General features: G+C 35.7%; 2 protein-coding genes across 3 annotated transcripts in view; one reads left to right on the top strand and one right to left on the bottom strand.

Annotated features, from left to right (window-relative positions):
• Positions 1-12: 12 nt before the first annotated feature.
• LOC116844223 (tafazzin homolog) lies at positions 13-11101 on the bottom strand. 2 transcript variants are annotated; one of them, XM_032815454.1, is made up of 6 exons: positions 10874-11101; positions 10209-10810; positions 6729-6857; positions 4527-4770; positions 3081-3335; positions 13-570 (listed from the first exon to the last, which is right to left on the bottom strand). In XM_032815454.1, exons 2-6 carry the CDS (start codon positions 10321-10323, stop codon positions 540-542), a joined length of 774 nt encoding a protein of 257 aa, XP_032671345.1. In that variant the 5' UTR covers positions 10324-10810; positions 10874-11101; the 3' UTR covers positions 13-539. The 2 variants fall into 2 exon arrangements, with proteins under 2 accessions (XP_032671345.1, XP_032671344.1); XM_032815453.1 differs by lacking the exon at positions 13-570 and adding an exon at positions 1137-2964 and having other exon boundaries at positions 10874-11092.
• A 513-nt stretch (positions 11102-11614) lies between these two features.
• LOC116844221 (protein prickle-like) overlaps positions 11615-14565 on the top strand; it is a 281484-nt gene continuing 278533 nt past the window's right edge. The window contains exons 1-3 of the mRNA XM_032815446.1: positions 11615-11629; positions 12923-13129; positions 13433-13552. Coding sequence (XP_032671337.1) covers positions 13473-13552 — 80 coding nt within the window. The 5' untranslated portion in view covers positions 11615-11629; positions 12923-13129; positions 13433-13472. The remainder of the gene's footprint in view (positions 11630-12922; positions 13130-13432; positions 13553-14565) is intronic.

The raw sequence follows: 14565 nt of genomic DNA, 5'->3' as shown, positions 1-14565 counted from the left end.
ATATATATATATATATATATATATATATATATATATATATATATATATATGTATATATAAATATATACATGTATATAAGTATGTATAAATATATGAACGCATATATAGTTCTCGTTCGTGTTCGCGCGCGCGATACAATGTGAGGATCGTACACCGCTTTTGTATCGCTCGTAAGACTGGAGTGTACAGAGTTTTACGAATTAAAAACGTGCCAAGGGATATATACGATCTTCGTATTGACGGATAATATGATACCAGTAGACTATAGTGCGATCTATTTCTATATGTCGAGAGAACACAATCAAGTACATGTCTCGCATAACATTTATCTGTGGATGCTATAACGAAAACTGTAATATAATCTACACGTTTTAATACGATTACCACTGTCTTTAGGTACATATGGCAGCAGTGTGACATTATTCTCGTTGAATACGATGTCTCTGGTGTATAAGATACAAGAACAAAATTTATGTTAATGATAAAATGGAAGTATTGATTGTTCGGTCGTAATCTGCCGTTCGGGTTCGTTATACTTATCATATTCGTTTCCAAGAATTTGTTCGTAATCTAAAAAGAAAACAAAAGTAAAAATCTTATTATATTTTTACTTATATGGATAAGTAAAAATCTTATTCTATCATGAAATTTTAAACAAAATTTCATATATAAAATTCACACATCACACACACACACACATGTGTGTATATATATATATTTACACACACACATACACCATATAATGTTACTAGAATCTATTATTTAGTGATATGTATGATCACATAAAATCACTTAAAATTGTTGATATTGATCTAATGAGCCCGAATGATAGATATAAAATTAGCGTTTATCGGCAACAAAAATACTATTCTTTTATGATTATAAATTCTGTTAATGCACATAATAATAAAAATTTTAGAACCAATGGATACCAAACTCTTAGAGTTAACCCTTGAAAATATAACTTTTCGATGTTACTTTAAATCTTGCTTTGTAGAGAGTCACAATGATTTATGTAGTTATACAAACAATTAGAACGTATAGCATGCAGAGGTTATATAAGGACTTTATGTACTTTAGGGAAGGGGGAACAAATTTTACGTTTACCGATAATAAGAGTAACGTCGAAACAGCGATCAAACAAACAAGACAATTTTATTTCGTGAAAGAGACGCTATTTTAATATTTAATAATATATATATATATATATCCAACAAGAGGTATATAATACATATATAAATTTATCACGTTTCACGTAGCCCAAAATTTTGATAGCAGTCCGTGTGCGTTATATCTACAGTATAAAAGTATGTGTATTAACATCATGCGTATATATGTACGCGCACGGGAACGCATGTGGACACGCGATTGTCATCTCGTGACAATTGTTACGACCTAAATATATTGCAATAAATATTCAAAAAAAAAAAAAAAAGAAAAGGAGAATCGTGTAATTGGCCAACGACCGTCGTTTTTGTCACGAGCAATTATAAACGAAACACTTTCTTTTCATCTATACTTTATACTCGTTAATATGTGATTCTTCATGTATAAGTTCACGCATTTTATCATTATAGAAACAGTGCAAACACCCTAATTGTAAGACACGAGACACGCTGTACGTTAAGTGCTTCCTTAGTTTAACTTAACGATCGCTCGCTATGCGTTCTTTAGTAAAACTAGTACAAATCTGTTAATTGGCACGGTGCTCGCGTAAACGAGAGCACGGAATATATAATTAATGGCCAAGTGTGCTATATCCGCACTGTATAGTGAGACCTTAAATTGACTTTGAAAATAGAGTAATTAATGAGGTACTGGCACGGCTTTGATATATCCGCTTTAAACTCCGGCTGTATTACGTAATCTTCGCTTGCACTATTAAAACGTTTTATTGACAATCATCAAAAGAGAATCCGTATGTTAGCTACGATCATTATCTGTGTATTATATGTACATATATAATTTATATGTTACGGTGAAAGTGACCAGCGCGTCGATTATGTTTCAGCAGAATATCTCACTTATTGCGCCGATATTAGTCAGTTTTATAAAAAGAAATCATCAATTGATCACTTTCACACCGTAACATGTATATTTATAAATTATTTTACAAAGCGCGGTGTATCGTCTGAGAAACGGGTGACTCCCGGAATGAGCATGTATATAGCGCGTGTATGGAGTGTTCGTGTGTATTTCCTTCGCGATTTTTTGGCGAAGTTGCGAATTAACTTTCTGTTAACAAGATATCAGTTCGGTTACTATCGTTGGCATAGTAACGTGCAATGTCTAAAACTAAATGACTCTGCGAGAGATAAGTCAGAGTAAATTTAATTTGACAGGAGCCAAATTAAATTAATGGAATCAAGCTTCCTTTGCCGAGGAGCTATATTGAGGGAAAAAGAGGCAGTTAGATTGTATCTATTGAACGAAATCACTTTTTTTTCAATTTACTTGAAAAGTTAAAATATCAAATCTCGTTTGCATGTAGAGATTTTCGTCAAAAGAGGATCACACAGCATCAACTCCTTCAAAAAATGCGTACAATATACAAGGAAACGCGTAACTTTTCGAGACATACACGCACGAGTGCATATACGCGCATCAAGTGATCTTCCGGTGAGCTTATTAGAAGTAACTAGAGACGATAAAAAACTTCATAGAATATTTCAGCGACTTCTCCTATACAACAGATGCTTTCGTTAACCAATATTGTCACAAATATGTTTACACAATACTTTAAAAATACTCGTGTGCGAATATCTTAAAAAAAAAAAAAAAAAAGGAAACTAACTTCATCATACGGATCGTACGAATCGTGATCGTACGAGTCTCACTTTTCGCGCGATCGATATTATTTCTCTTTATATATTTGGCAAATTAAGGCTAGAGACGGAGTGATGACGTAAGAGGGATCATCTTCGTCATAACTTGGTGTGAAGTCTTTCCGTCGCCGCTTTCAATCTGAAAGTGTTCGAAATATGCTTTTTTTTCGTGTTTCTTCGCCATTGCTTTTGTTGCACAAATATCACAAGTAAACAATGCACTGCGTAACGTAAACGGCTTGACTATCGTCCTACCTTACAAGTTCCTCTTGAACGCGATCGGTTATCGCTTTCCGCGCTTCCACCTCGTCCGCTTTTGACGCCCGCAACTCGGCCAGCATTCCGCTGAAGTCTATGGGCTCGCCGTAATTCATGGTAACTCTCTTCCCCGTTTTTAACATATATGGCGGCTCGTTGGGAAGTACTTGATCCATACCGAGATGGCAGATAGGAATAACGATAGGCGTGATGGGCGATTCTAGTATTAATCTACCCACGCCCCATTTCAACCTAAACAGTATCATCGATTCAATCCTCCTCGCTGAGCGTTGCCTGTGTACCTAGTATTAGTAACACGAGCTCTCTCTTTCTCTCTCCCTCCTATCGCAACACGCTCATCTGCGAATACGTTTTTCTCTTTTTCTGCATATACCATCGTTGTGTAATCTTTGCGATCCGAGAGATTCTCTCAGCAGAAATAAATAACATTTAATATCTAACTATACAGTAACCTAATCAGATACGAAATCTAGCTGATCCTAAAGTTACCGGTTTCCGTCGAATTCTCAATTAATAGCAGTTTAAACCAGAGTGGCGAAAATATGAATTAAATTTTTTTCAATTCAATAATTGATTTGAACAAATGTTTCAATTTAACTAATTAACGACTGGTTCAAGCAAAATCAATCGAAGAATGTTTAATTGACGATTGATTTCAACGAATTTAATTGAAAGCCGTTCAATTGATCGATATGAGCGAAGGGAATTGTTCGATTAACAATTGAACTTGACAAATGTAATTAAAAGCTGTTTAATTAATGATTGATACATAGAAAAAAAGAAAGTCGTAATATACGGACACCTACAAAATATTGTTGCTACTTTTTTTGCTGCAGGAGCAAATTCTTTTCGTACAACAGCAACATATTCTAGCAACTTGGTATTACGTCGATTTCAAGAAAATTTGTTGTTGCAACGAAAAAAGTTGCTAATGCAGCAATATTTTTTAGATCCATATATTACAACTATTTTAACTGCGACAAACAACTTTTTTCTCGTGTAGGAGCAAATTCAATCGATTCAATCGAAGATTGCTTGGTAATATGTTTAATGTTCCTATCAATGCTCATATCAATCGTCAATTAAATGTCCTTTAATTAAATTTGCTAATTTCAATCGTGAATTAAACGATCTTTAATGAAACTTGCTAGGTTCAATTATTAATCGAACGATCTTTAATTCCCTTCGCTCATATCAGTTGTCAATTGAACTCGTTGAAACCAATCGTCAATTGAACAGTTGACGATTGAATTGGTTGAATTCAATTATAAATTAAACGGTCTTCGAATAAAATGGCTCATATTAATCGTCAATTAAATATGATAATTAAAAAAGTAATAAATTACGCGCAACCCTGGTTTAAATATATCTTTATTCCTTTCTTTCCGGAAAGAACTATGCGGAAACACATTCAGTACGAACCTCATGTCTTCCTTGAGCATGTTCACTTTTCCTTCAGGGAAGACGTGTACCCACTCGCCATGAGCCAACTTTTCGATGCAGAAGTCCACCGCTTCCTGATACACACCGTCGCCTCTAACGACAGGTATACACTTGCCAAGCATAAAAAAGTAGGAATGCCAGACATTTGTGAAACAAATGTCGTGTGCGGCGAGTGACCATCGCATCTTACGTCGATTGATCCCGTGCCGGAGGTCTAGTGTCGCTAAATGAGTTCAGAGATTTTCTGTCTTAAATTCTTTCATTCGATTGCACATATCGGCGTCGTTCTGAGAAAGAAAAATACGTCTCAGAGAGGGGACCTGAGCGCACATATCGAGGGTGATCGAGAATACACAAAATCGAGAATTGATCTTAGCTAGAGGGAAAGCTTAGCACGAGATGACGCAAGTGTCCGGAGAGAATCGATCGTTGATCGTAAACAATTAAACGACACACAATGAAGAGACACAATGGAATTTAAGAACAAAAGATAAAAGGCGGAAATAACGAGCGCAAGAATGCCCGATAAACGACAGATATGATTCACATCTATTGTCTTGCGCTTCCAAAATGTATTCTTGAACGATAAGGAACAATGATTATTACTGGTCACTGGAGAACGTTCAATTTACACTGAGAAAAAAGTATTTGAAAATTTATTTGTGATATATAAAGTTATATTATTTCTGTGAAATAAACTTTTTTCTCATACACACACACACGCATAAATAAATTTCCAAGTATATCTTTCAGTGCACTTATTTATCACTATCCTGATCACTATCTTTTGCTATTATCTTATCGCAGTAATACATTGGCAAATACATTGACACACTTGTCGAAACTTATGTACTTCAGCAACTTCTCTCAAACGTATATATAGTTCATTAAATATTATATGCATTACTTCTACATACACCGAGAAAAAAAATACTTCAAAGTTTATTTACGAGACAGTTTATTTCTGTGAAGTAAAATTTATTCTTGTAAAGTTTATTTCTGTGAAACCAATTTTATTTTACACACAAACCAATTAAACAAATTTTTTTCTTAGCGTACTCATACACTGATAAAAAAATATTTGAAAAATAATTTGGCATTTAAGTTTATTTCTGTGAACTAGAGTTTACTTGTTTTTATAAAATAAAATTTACTTCTGTAAAGTTTATTTATATGTGTGAAAAATAAACTTTTATCCCATACAAATCAATTTTCAAATATTTGCGGCATTGCGGCGTCTATTTCACAGAAATAAATTTTATATCTCACCAATAAATTTTTCAGTATTTTTTTTCAATGTATACTTGTCACCAACACGGAGAAAATATTATAATTTTTTTTCATATAGATTCTTTTCAATTTTACTACTTTTTTAATAGTCCATGCGTGAACAGATTGTAAAATCTATTTTGCTACGGAAAATCTATTTTGCTAAGGAACATAGTGAGTTTCGCTAGAAACGTAATAGATTTCGCTCGAAATGTAGCAAGTATTTTAATAGTACATTCCAGTTTCTAAAATATAAGTAGCACATACACTGAGAGAAAATATTCGAAAATTTATTTGTGGAATATAAAGCTTATTCCTGAAATTCCTGAAGGTTTATTTCTGTGGGAATAAATTTTATATCCTATAAATAAACTTAAATAATTTTTCCTCAGTGTATAAAAAATGAAAGAAATTACTGTGGAATGTCGATCTATCACTCGGTCACGAAATACCTTAATAATTTTTACTGTCAAATTCCATCCTGTACACACAGTTGTCATCGTTATGCTTCGTTTGTTTTCTGAGAATGCGGGTGACACGAGAAATTCGATATCCGTTAAATTCTACGCACTCCAACGACCAACATTCCGAGCAAAGACAGTTTCATTCCCGACGCGCGTACGACACTATATTTTATTCTTACGTTTCATTGTGCCTCGGCCTTCGAGTTCATAAAGAAGCGCCTCGGAGCATGCTGTTTTACGGCGGCCGAATGGCGCTTCGCACCTGGGACGACGATTCGCGTACGCGGCGTTTTATTTGTTTCTCTTCTTTTCTTTTTTTTTTCCCCCTGGATTTCTCGAGAGGATAAATCAGCCGCGCGCGAGTTCTGCGCCCCGCCGGCGCGCGCGGGATTGATGATGCGCGTTATACGCGCCGAAAGGCATTTAACAAACGAGTGAAAAAGCTTACCCCATATGCCTGGATCGTCGAAGCAACTGTGATGATTCGACACGGTAATGAGCGGAACGTCTTTCGGCCGAACATCTAAGGCGCGCTCGATAATGTGCTTGTTGTAAACCGTCGTTTTGTTCAGCCATTCTGAAATGCAGAAGAGAAATTCTTGGTCAGGTCAGTCGGTAGTCGGCCAGCTGTCCAAAATTGCCCGGCCCTGCTTCAATCACGATTTAATCGGCGCGCCTTGATCGTGATTAAGCGCGCGTGCGCGCTTATTGTCGATGCAGGAAATCGGAACCTCGTCTACGCATGCATAATCAAACACCAGATGCCAACACCAGATACGCGATACCAGACGAACGTCAGGAGGATCGAGTCCCCTTGAAGATGTATCGATTTCTATATCGTATCACAACGATCTGGCACGGTCGAGAACGAAACGGCTTGAACACTTTCTTTTAGTGAAGTTAGAAATCCATCTAATTGCCACATTCACTGATCGACAAAATCACTGCTTAAGAACTTGCGCGTAATCAGTTTACGCATAATCAAAGACAATACGTGATGTGAAAGTCAATTTGATCAAGTCGATATAAAAATATGTTAATACACCCAAGAATATTCCGAATTAAACCGTTACAATAGTTGAAGCGAAGTAGAAGAATTGAATAATTTTGTACTTCAAATATAAGAATAATCTTATATTTTATATTTATATCTTATATTTTATATAATGTTATATTTTAAATAAGAGATATCTAATGGTACAATTTAAACTAAAAAGCAAAGAAAAATGGAAGTACCAAAGTAATGTGAGTTCTCGTTCTCTCTCTCTCTCTCTCTTTCTCGTATTATTTTCGTATTTACTTACATTTTTTACGGATTTTTAGTTTAGATTATGCTGTTAGATCTTATACTTTGAAGCACAAGATTCTTCAACTCTTGAAGCAATATTATTACAATACTTTAATGCGGAATACTCTCGGTTGTATTTACACGTTTTTACGTCAATTAACTTTAATTAAGTAACGTTAATTAACATGTGCTAACTAGATAATTTATTAGCTTCAACAGAAAAAATATTCAAACTCTTTTACTCTGTCATTATCTGATGTCATTATCCCCACCTTGGCATTTACCCTCCGCTACAACGTTACGTAGTCATTAATGGTCTTACATAATGTCATTTACAAATTAAATAAATAGATATCGATAGTAAATAATTATCGATAATGTATAATAATATATAATTTTAAGATAAAGTTAACAGTGTCCTAACATGATTAAAATATTAATATATTTGTATATATTTCTAAAATATATATTTTAAAATATAAATAAAATATATATTAAAATATATATTTAAAAAAAATATATATATATATTATATATATTTTTTAAAATATATATTTGTATATATATATTTCTAAAATATTTTATTTATTATTATATTCTAATATTTCTAAAAAAAAAACCTTTAAAATTTGGTTAAAAAATATTTTCTTGTACCAATTTGCAATATTATTCTCATTACTCAAGAGAATAATTTATTTTCTTTACAAGAATATTATATAACTTTATCTCAGAAAAAATTGATTCGAGTCTGTGTGGCAAGCGAACCGAATTTTTCTTCAAATTTAACATTCTTAATTACAATGCTAAATCTGCTAGAATTCAGAATAAATGTGTTTTGAACAAATTTGATAAGTCTATGATTAGTTTACGACAGATTTCTTCCGCAATTTCTGAAACAAATACAATTTACATGAATGCAGTATGTAATTTCTTATGTGTGCGTCAACGACCGCGCGTGCGTATATATTGTATATATACACGGATGTCAATGGCCGGTTATCAGTATATTCGCACGCTTTATGTTAAAATCAACGTGACTGTTGTGAAAACGCAATGTCGCAAAGCAAAGAACGAACGACCGACCTGCTCTTATACAAATTTAATGAAAGATCATTGTCATTCCACGCAACGTTTCTTTGTCAAATATTATGACGTTACGAGTACTGTGAACACTAAACCGAAGACCGAACATAATTCTTCACCATATTTTATCGATTTCAAAGCGAGTTCTATTTCGGAAAACTACATAGTACGGTCGACTGCGACGTACGTATTATCGATATATAAGACGGTTATCATACAAACACAATAAAACGCGCTGATATAAAGTGCGTAGTTATTGATAAAAGTCAATCCATCGCGGAAAATAAATTATCATTCTGATTAGCAAAACAAAACAAAAACATACTGCTACAAATAATATTATTTGGAAATAAGTGATATCTTACTTGTATTAATACCAAACAAAAAGGTCAAAGTTGAAAGAAAACTCTAAGAAAATGGCCATAGAACACAGAAATGATATATTAGCTTTGTTCACTTCTTCGTAGATATTGTGAATCATTACCACATTGAAATGGTACTTAAGAATGCACATATATTTCTTTAGTGAGTCGGCAACTTATTTTGCATTAAAATGCAGTACAAGATCTTTTAATTTTCTGTGTTACACTGTTAGTTTTCTTATTTAATCTCTCAAGTGTTTTAGGTATCATTATTATATACTAATGTATCTGTTTGAAATACATTGAGAATGACTAATAAACACACATATGAGAGAAGTGAAATAAATTGATGAATATCCATTGAAAACACTAAAGGAAAATGTTTCTTTTTCATGATTACTGAGTGAGTTTGTTGACTAATTGACACATATAAGGATACACTGTAGTACGCATTATATAACAAGTTACGTACAACAGTTTATAGGTTACTGAGAATGTCTGACCTTGCCTAACCAATTAGAAACTCTACTTTTCTCTCTTTATGGTATCGCATACAGAGCACATATCTGTTGTAAAGAGTGCTGCAACAGGTACTGTGATGTTACATCAGTGCCATGGCACGTAATCACAAGGCACACTCTGAGAACTGCGCTCTGCCAAGTGTTCAGCAAGCAATAACCATGGCAAATAATGACAATTATCATAAATCCGACTTCTTATATAGAGAATGACTCTGAACTCTGCTTAACAAGAGTGTCATGGTCAGACAAAGCTTATGACAGTTCATACGCAACACGCACTATTGCACCACACACACTGTAGCTGCATCTGCCAGCGAATTTTCTTCTTCGTGTCAACGGCAGGTTTCAAAAGTAACGACCGTGCCCGCATTTCCGCGCGCTGACGGGCACCGTCAATGTCAACCATAACGAGATGCCACAGCGAGCGCTGCATATTTTCATTTAACCTTCGCGCGATGTTACTCCACGGGGAGAACGTGTACAAATAGCTCTCTCCATTATAATACACGGGAGAATTCGTCGCGCGTATACACCACTGTCGCCATGGGGGATCGCACAGGACGGGGATCCGGCAGCTGCGTCTCGTCCGGATGAGCTGCAGAAGCGTGGGCGATCGCGCGACGTCCACCAGCCGGTGAATCCTGCGCGTGGACCGGCAAGCGAATAGCCCTTACCTATGATGATCCTCGAGAAAATGCCCACCGCCGCGAAGGTTATGCTGCTCGCGATGTTCCAGAGCCTCGTCGGGTTCCGCAGTTTCGGTATGATCCACTTAATGTCGTATACCATCGCGTCGGCGGCCACCAGCGAGGGCGACCAAGAGGACGTACGGCGACGCGGCGGCTTTCTGAGCGGTCGGGAAGCGGCTTACCCGCGAGAAACCGTCCGCTCTTTCGTAACCCGTGGCAGCCATCTTCCTGGCGACTTTGAGCCATGTTTTGCGACGCGAGTCACGTGGCTGCACGAGCGACATCGCGTAGCGGCGCGTCGGCCACTTGAGGCGCTGCGCTCCCCGCGGCTGCACTTTCCGCACTTTCTCTCCGCGCTCCGTCCTTCTCGCTCTCCTCCGCCACCCGCAGAGGTCGGTCGATTGACACGCAGCGCGTGGTGGAAAATGACAGTCAGCGGATTCACTGAGAGTCGATCGATGAAATTGTAGATCTCCCAGTAAGTTCCTTCACCTCTGTAAGTTATGTTGATACACGATCGAGCCCCTGGAGGGCTCGATCATAAATCCTTTCCCGCGGCGTGAATTCGTAAGAAGTAAACGATCGAACTTGAAAATATATGGAAGTGTTTACTTCGCGAGTTTACATCGGAGAAAACGATTTATGCTCACCTCACCAAGTACTGCAAAATTATCCACTTTTCACAACTTCAAAGGTGTTACATGATCAATAAGTAAAATCGAATTCTTATGAAAAGATATCCATGATTGATGTTGCGACCGCATACGCTTATTGCTCTTCGAGTGCGAGCGGTGCGACGCAGCGCAACGAAAAGGAAGAGTCACGATGACACGCGAGATCGTGTGTTTCCGTCGCGCTCTCGTTCGCCATGCGCGCGAGAACCGATCCGAAGTGTGGCACTGTTAAATTTCCGTACAATTTGAAATTTAGTATGCAGCTTGTATGTATATACGCTACTGTCGGCTAGTCGCAATGGCGTCTTCTGAGCGTCCTCTGAGCTGGTGGTGTCTTCTGTATAGGCAGGCTCACGTGAGCGAGAGATTACGCGATCCTGTGTGTGCTAAACGCACTTTGGCCAAGCACACTTTTGTCGAGCGATTAACACAAAGGTTATAGCGTTTTTCATTGGTAGAATTGGTGCGCACTGAGTGCGCACTAAGGCTTGTTTACAATACATTTTCATATTTAAGATCGTGTCTTAAATACATATTTAAAAATATTTTAGGTAATAAAATGATTCGTACGGATATTATATATATTATATTATTGGTTAAAAATATTTGAGAAGTTATTTAAGACAATCTTTCAATATAATAACATACTGTGAACAAGCCTTAGTGCGCACCAATTCTGTCAGTGAAAAACGCTATTAGTCATGCTTCGTTGGGAGCTGCGCCCTTGGATGTGTGAGTATGCTTTCGGTGGCGATCGCTTATGATCCTTCAATTAAGATAAACGTCCCACTAAATTGAACATAGCAATGATCGAAACACATAATATATTTGTAAGGGACCACTCAACAATTATGTCACGCCAAATTTGAATGTTTGTTACCTTTCCTCTTCTCTCTTCCCTTCCTCTTCGTTACATTTCGTCATAAAGCTCTTTGAATCGCCATTACGTTAACACGTTCGGACCTGATTTTTTTGGAATTCGTATCTCGGTACCTTGGATGCAAAGACAATAGAGATAAGTCTGAGTCCAGGTAATAATAATAAAAAGAAGAATAAAGTTTTTAGACCCTTCCAATATTACGTGACATGAGGATCTTATCTCTCCCCCCCTCTTTCCCCAAAATACAAATAATTTCATAACAAAATATTAAGTGTTTTATTTTATAATTTTGATTAAGAGTTGTGTGTGTTTATGTTTTTAAAAGAAAATAAATATTCATAGACTAATATTTTGATTGTTAACATAAAATTAAAGTATTTCAGCTTTTCAAGGCTTTCAAGTAAATGAACATTAAAGGCAAGGCGTTAAAGTGACGTTCCATGGCCTTTACTCCTCCCACCTCCACTTCGTCATCACTATCACACAAGCTAATAAACCCTTCCCCTTTTGTAATGTAATTACTGAATGACCCATTAATATTTCTCAAAAAGCCTTTGAAATTTTGTTAAAAAATATTTCTTTATATATGCCCATTTGTAATATTATTTAATGAGCGTTTATTAATCATTGAGTCTGTATTGTTCGTTAACTAGAACATAATCAATTTTTCAGTTCAATTCTGGTACAACCAACATTATCTAATATTTCACTAAAATTATAATTGATTATTTAATTTCCTTATTATATATATATATATATATTTATATAAGGAAATTTCCTTAAGTTAAAAGAAAGGGGAAGAGTCTATTAGCTTGTGTGATAATTTGTGATGACAAAGGGGAGGTGGGAGGAGTAAAGGCCATGGAACGTCACTTTAATGCCTTGCCTTTAATGCTCATTTACTTGAAAGCCTTGAAAGGCTGAAATACTTTAATTTTATGTTAACAATCAAAATATTAGTCTATAAATATTTATTTTCTTTTAAAAACATAAACATATACACATAAATGAGAAAGTTTTATAGAAACATTAGTTTTGTTAATAATTCTATTAATTATGTATCAATAAAAATGTAGAACTGATTGTGTTTTCTTATTAGTTCAGTCATTGGAACATTTACCTTACGCTATTATTGATGTAACTAGGGTGCTCGACAAGATGCTCAACAGGAAAGAATGTCCACTTGACGAGTGTTCAAGAGATGCGCTCAAGGCGACTCGACAAAAGATACATTGCTCTTTTAAAATCTTTTTATTAATCGAGTAAGATGAGAAGAGAGGCTAACTGAATATGACCACGAATTTTGAGGAAATAAGAGAAGATGTCCTCTATTCATGGATATCCTTTGCGAGGTAGATTTGATTTTATCTAATCATCTTAAATAATATCATACATACTTATTGTAATATATTGCAAATGAAAATAGAGGGATCTCCTGAGAGATTTCGCTTAAACAATTTATTCTGCGGGAAATCTCTGTTAATTGAGACAAATTATAGTATAATCATTATAGCATAATAAAGTACTTATTAACTTGCGCAGTTATTAATAATAGCTACAAAGAGAAAGCTGCACAATATTACTTGAACAACTTAATTAAACTGATACAACTAGCTCGATATCGTAGTTTCATGGAAGTCTTTTTCGTGTTGCAGTTATGCCCCAGTTGAGGGATCAAGTCGCGTGTAACGAGAGATGGCGGCGTGTAACGAAGCAGGCACGCAGACGTCGAGAACGGAGCGGCCAGAAAGTGGAGAACGAAGCGGCGTAGGCAGGTAAAGCGAATGCGGAATATTAAGCGTGGGAAAAGAAGCGTGCAGGGAGAACAGGGGCAGGAAGGAAGAAGCAAGAGAGGCGGACATTGAGTGTAAATCGAGTCGAGTAAAAGGGAAAAATTCATCGCTTCGTTCTCTTGTCAAAACGCGATCGCATATCTGTATCGTTACACATATACAAGCAACGAAAGTATACAAAGGATGCAACGAAAAAGAGCAGTTTCCTGATTAAGGTACTATAACAGGCAACTTCGCGCCGGCTAGTTCTGATCATAGTTAAGGTAAAAGTACCAATCTTTGGACACGTACCTTAAACTTGGACATTCTTATTGCTTTGTTTGGTCTTTAAATATTTAAACTTTCAATATAGAATATATATGTACAGTAAGTTTTGCAAAACGGCACAATAAAGTTGGGAACTCAAGCAAATTGTCAAAATTGAGAGTCATTACCGATAGACTTATGCAATAATAATACAATGAAGAGTGTAATTAAGAACACTAAAATAGTAATACATAACAATACTGATAATAATAAATAATAATAATTAATAATATAATTATTGGGCAAGAGCTCGTCACAGTGATGATTTTTTATTTTGACAGTTTAGTGAGCTCCTAACTTTATTATGTTTAAACTATTTTGCAACTCACTGTGCGCCAAGAGAAAACCGGCGAGAGAAAAAACATCTAAGAAATAAAAAAGTATTTGTTCGGTAGATATTAATAACATATTTATACTAATATACTAATATAAAATATTTACTATACTATTAGGACCTTAACTTAGTTTCCGCCCAAAAAATACTGAGAAAAAGCATTTATTGTAAAAAATTTATTTAAATTATTTCAATGAAAGTATTTTCCATCACTTTCTACAACTTTTTGCCATCTTTCTGGCAACTGGGCGATACCATCTCGATAAAACGATGTTTGTTTCGAAGCAATCCATTCGTCCACCCATTCTCGCACTTCTTCAACATTTCGGAAGCGTGTACCACTCAAGCCGTGCTG

Source organism: Odontomachus brunneus, unplaced genomic scaffold, assembly GCF_010583005.1.
Source record: "Odontomachus brunneus isolate Ranch 3 - 2012 unplaced genomic scaffold, Obru_v1 Obru_scaffold_040, whole genome shotgun sequence".
In the NCBI taxonomy this organism is placed as follows: Eukaryota; Metazoa; Arthropoda; class Insecta; order Hymenoptera; family Formicidae; genus Odontomachus; species Odontomachus brunneus.
Note: the sequence above shows the minus strand (reverse complement) of the source record. Positions and strands in the feature narration are given on the sequence as shown.

Excerpts from the sequence above, each read along its gene's own strand:
- LOC116844223 (XM_032815453.1), bottom strand. The coding sequence starts at position 10,323 with ATGGTATACGACATTAAGTGGATCATACCGAAACTGCGGAACCCGACG. Across the intron at positions 4,771-6,728 it reads CGACGATCCAGGCATATGGG|CGACACTAGACCTCCGGCAC; the intron begins GTAAGCTTTTTC and ends GAACTCATTTAG. Across the intron at positions 2,965-3,080 it reads GTTCAAGAGGAACTTGTAAG|ATTGAAAGCGGCGACGGAAA; the intron begins GTAGGACGATAG and ends GAACACTTTCAG.